This window comes from Triticum dicoccoides, chromosome 3B (assembly GCF_002162155.2).
Source record: "Triticum dicoccoides isolate Atlit2015 ecotype Zavitan chromosome 3B, WEW_v2.0, whole genome shotgun sequence".
Classification (NCBI taxonomy): Eukaryota; Viridiplantae; Streptophyta; class Magnoliopsida; order Poales; family Poaceae; genus Triticum; species Triticum dicoccoides.
Window position 1 is genome coordinate 108682244 of NC_041385.1, and position 1940 is coordinate 108684183.

The window sequence follows — 1940 nt, forward strand, 5'->3', positions numbered from 1 at the left end:
GGGGGGGCACACCGCGGATGTGAAGGGGGTCACTCTCTGGAGACGGGTGTCGGGCGTTTGCAACTGCCACAAAACTTCTGTCGGCATAGCTGTTTTTGATTTTAATAAAATATAAGGATCTATATTTAAAAGAACATGACCGCACATTATTAACGTGCTCGAAAAAATACAAACTATATATATATATATATATATATATGTATATTCATAATATATGAAAAAATACAAACTACATATATATTCATATGTATGTTTATATTTAACATGCTACATGTTAGTTGATATAATAATACACAAAAAAGCATTTAAAATATGTACGGAAATAAAATCTAACTACGCCGACGGCCTAGCCGTCGGCATAGATCCGACCAGCGTGCCGCGGATCACTGACGTGGCAGATATGCCGACGGCAGCCGTCGGCATAGCCTCTGCATGGTGCGGCCTGGATCAATGACGTGGCCTGCGGACCTATGCCGACGGCCCCCCGTCTAGGCCGTCGGCATAGCTCTGACGCCATTTGCCAGGGGGGTGGCCGGGCCCCACGTGTATGCCGACGGCCTTCGTAAGCCGACGGGAACTGTCGGCGTATATGTAGCTAGGCTGACGGCCGTTCTATGCCGACGGGTGCCGTCGGCTTATCTCTGCGTAACCCGACGGCCTTTGTACGCCGACGGCCAAAACCAGGCTGTCGGCATATCTCCGGAGAAGCCGACGGGGGCCGTCGGCATTGTTCTGGCCGTCGGGGTATGGCCCTGTTCCGGTAGTGATTTAGTCTACTATTTTCTGATGGCACTGCATGCATCCGTCGGCGGTGGGTGGTTAGCTAACGGCGGTCTCCTGAGGAGCACGAGGAGCCGACCGTTGGATGGAGCAGCAGCTTAATCATTCGGCGTGCCGAGACCGGCCGGCGGCGTCGCCACGGCGGTCGGCGCCCGTGCGGGCCGCGACGGCCTTCGCCACGGCTTCCCTGACCACCTCCTCCTCCCACTTGGCGCCGGACGCTGACTGCAACAACCGCATCAAGATCTCCAGTTAAATTTTCCAGTCTATGCAGAATTTAAAAAGAGTGTGACGCCATATGCGTTACTACTTTTCATCATCATTGTAGTAAAAATCTAGCTTGCTGGTGCGCTACGTTGGTCATTTTGGTCAACCGAGAGATTCCATATGACAAATCTCAGGTAACCTGGTACACACACTTACTACCTACCTAAGGTTAGCCTAGCTTACAGTTCACGTGTGCACGCACGCTTAGGGTTTCGGCCGGAGTGTGTGTGACACGTCCACTGGCCAACTTGTTGAAATATATGAAGCCAACACGTGATCCAGTTACTGGATTGTACTACTTGCTAGTACAATTTTACATCATGCTCAGCTCAGTTGGTTGATTATGTATACAGTTTTATTTTATTTCGAATGGAGTTCCCATCAAAATATCTAAGCATACTGTAAAGAAAAGAATAAGAATAAGAAGAGTGTATTACTTTGAGCTGCATCGTCAGGAATGCTCCGGTGAGGCCGTTGACGCCGTCGCCATAGCTGGTGCTCATGGCCACCAGGCTGACGTCCTCTTCCCCCATCTGGTCATTGAGGCACTGCAGCGTCCTGAGCACCACGTCCATCGTGTTGCCATGCGCCGGCCTCGCTGCTATCTTCACCGTGCAAACCTCACTCGTTGTCGTCCCATCTTCCCGATCCGCCGCCGCTCTGGTTATTTGGATTTCGACCTTCTCGGCGTCGTCTTCTTCGACCCGGCCGGCGGCGCGGGCACACTCGGCCAGCTGCGCCTGGAGCGCCTTGTTCTTCTCCTCGAGGTCGCAGACCTTGGACTTGAGGGACTTCACGTACTCCCTCGCGGTGATCAGTATCGACGTCTTGTCTTTCTGTAAAGCGAGAAATAATCATCATTAGCTAGTCAAAGAACGTGTTACTGCTGCTCT

At 51.5% G+C, this 1940-nt stretch overlaps 1 protein-coding gene across 1 annotated transcript in view; it reads right to left on the reverse strand.

Moving 5' to 3' along the window:
• Positions 1 to 798: 798 nt before the first annotated feature.
• Positions 799 to 1940, reverse strand: part of LOC119279376 — a 2203-nt gene continuing 1061 nt past the window's right edge. The window contains exons 4-5 of the mRNA XM_037560625.1: positions 1485 to 1883; positions 799 to 1005 (exon numbers count right to left, since the gene is read on the reverse strand). Coding sequence (XP_037416522.1) covers positions 883 to 1005; positions 1485 to 1883 — 522 coding nt within the window. The 3' untranslated portion in view covers positions 799 to 882. The remainder of the gene's footprint in view (positions 1006 to 1484; positions 1884 to 1940) is intronic.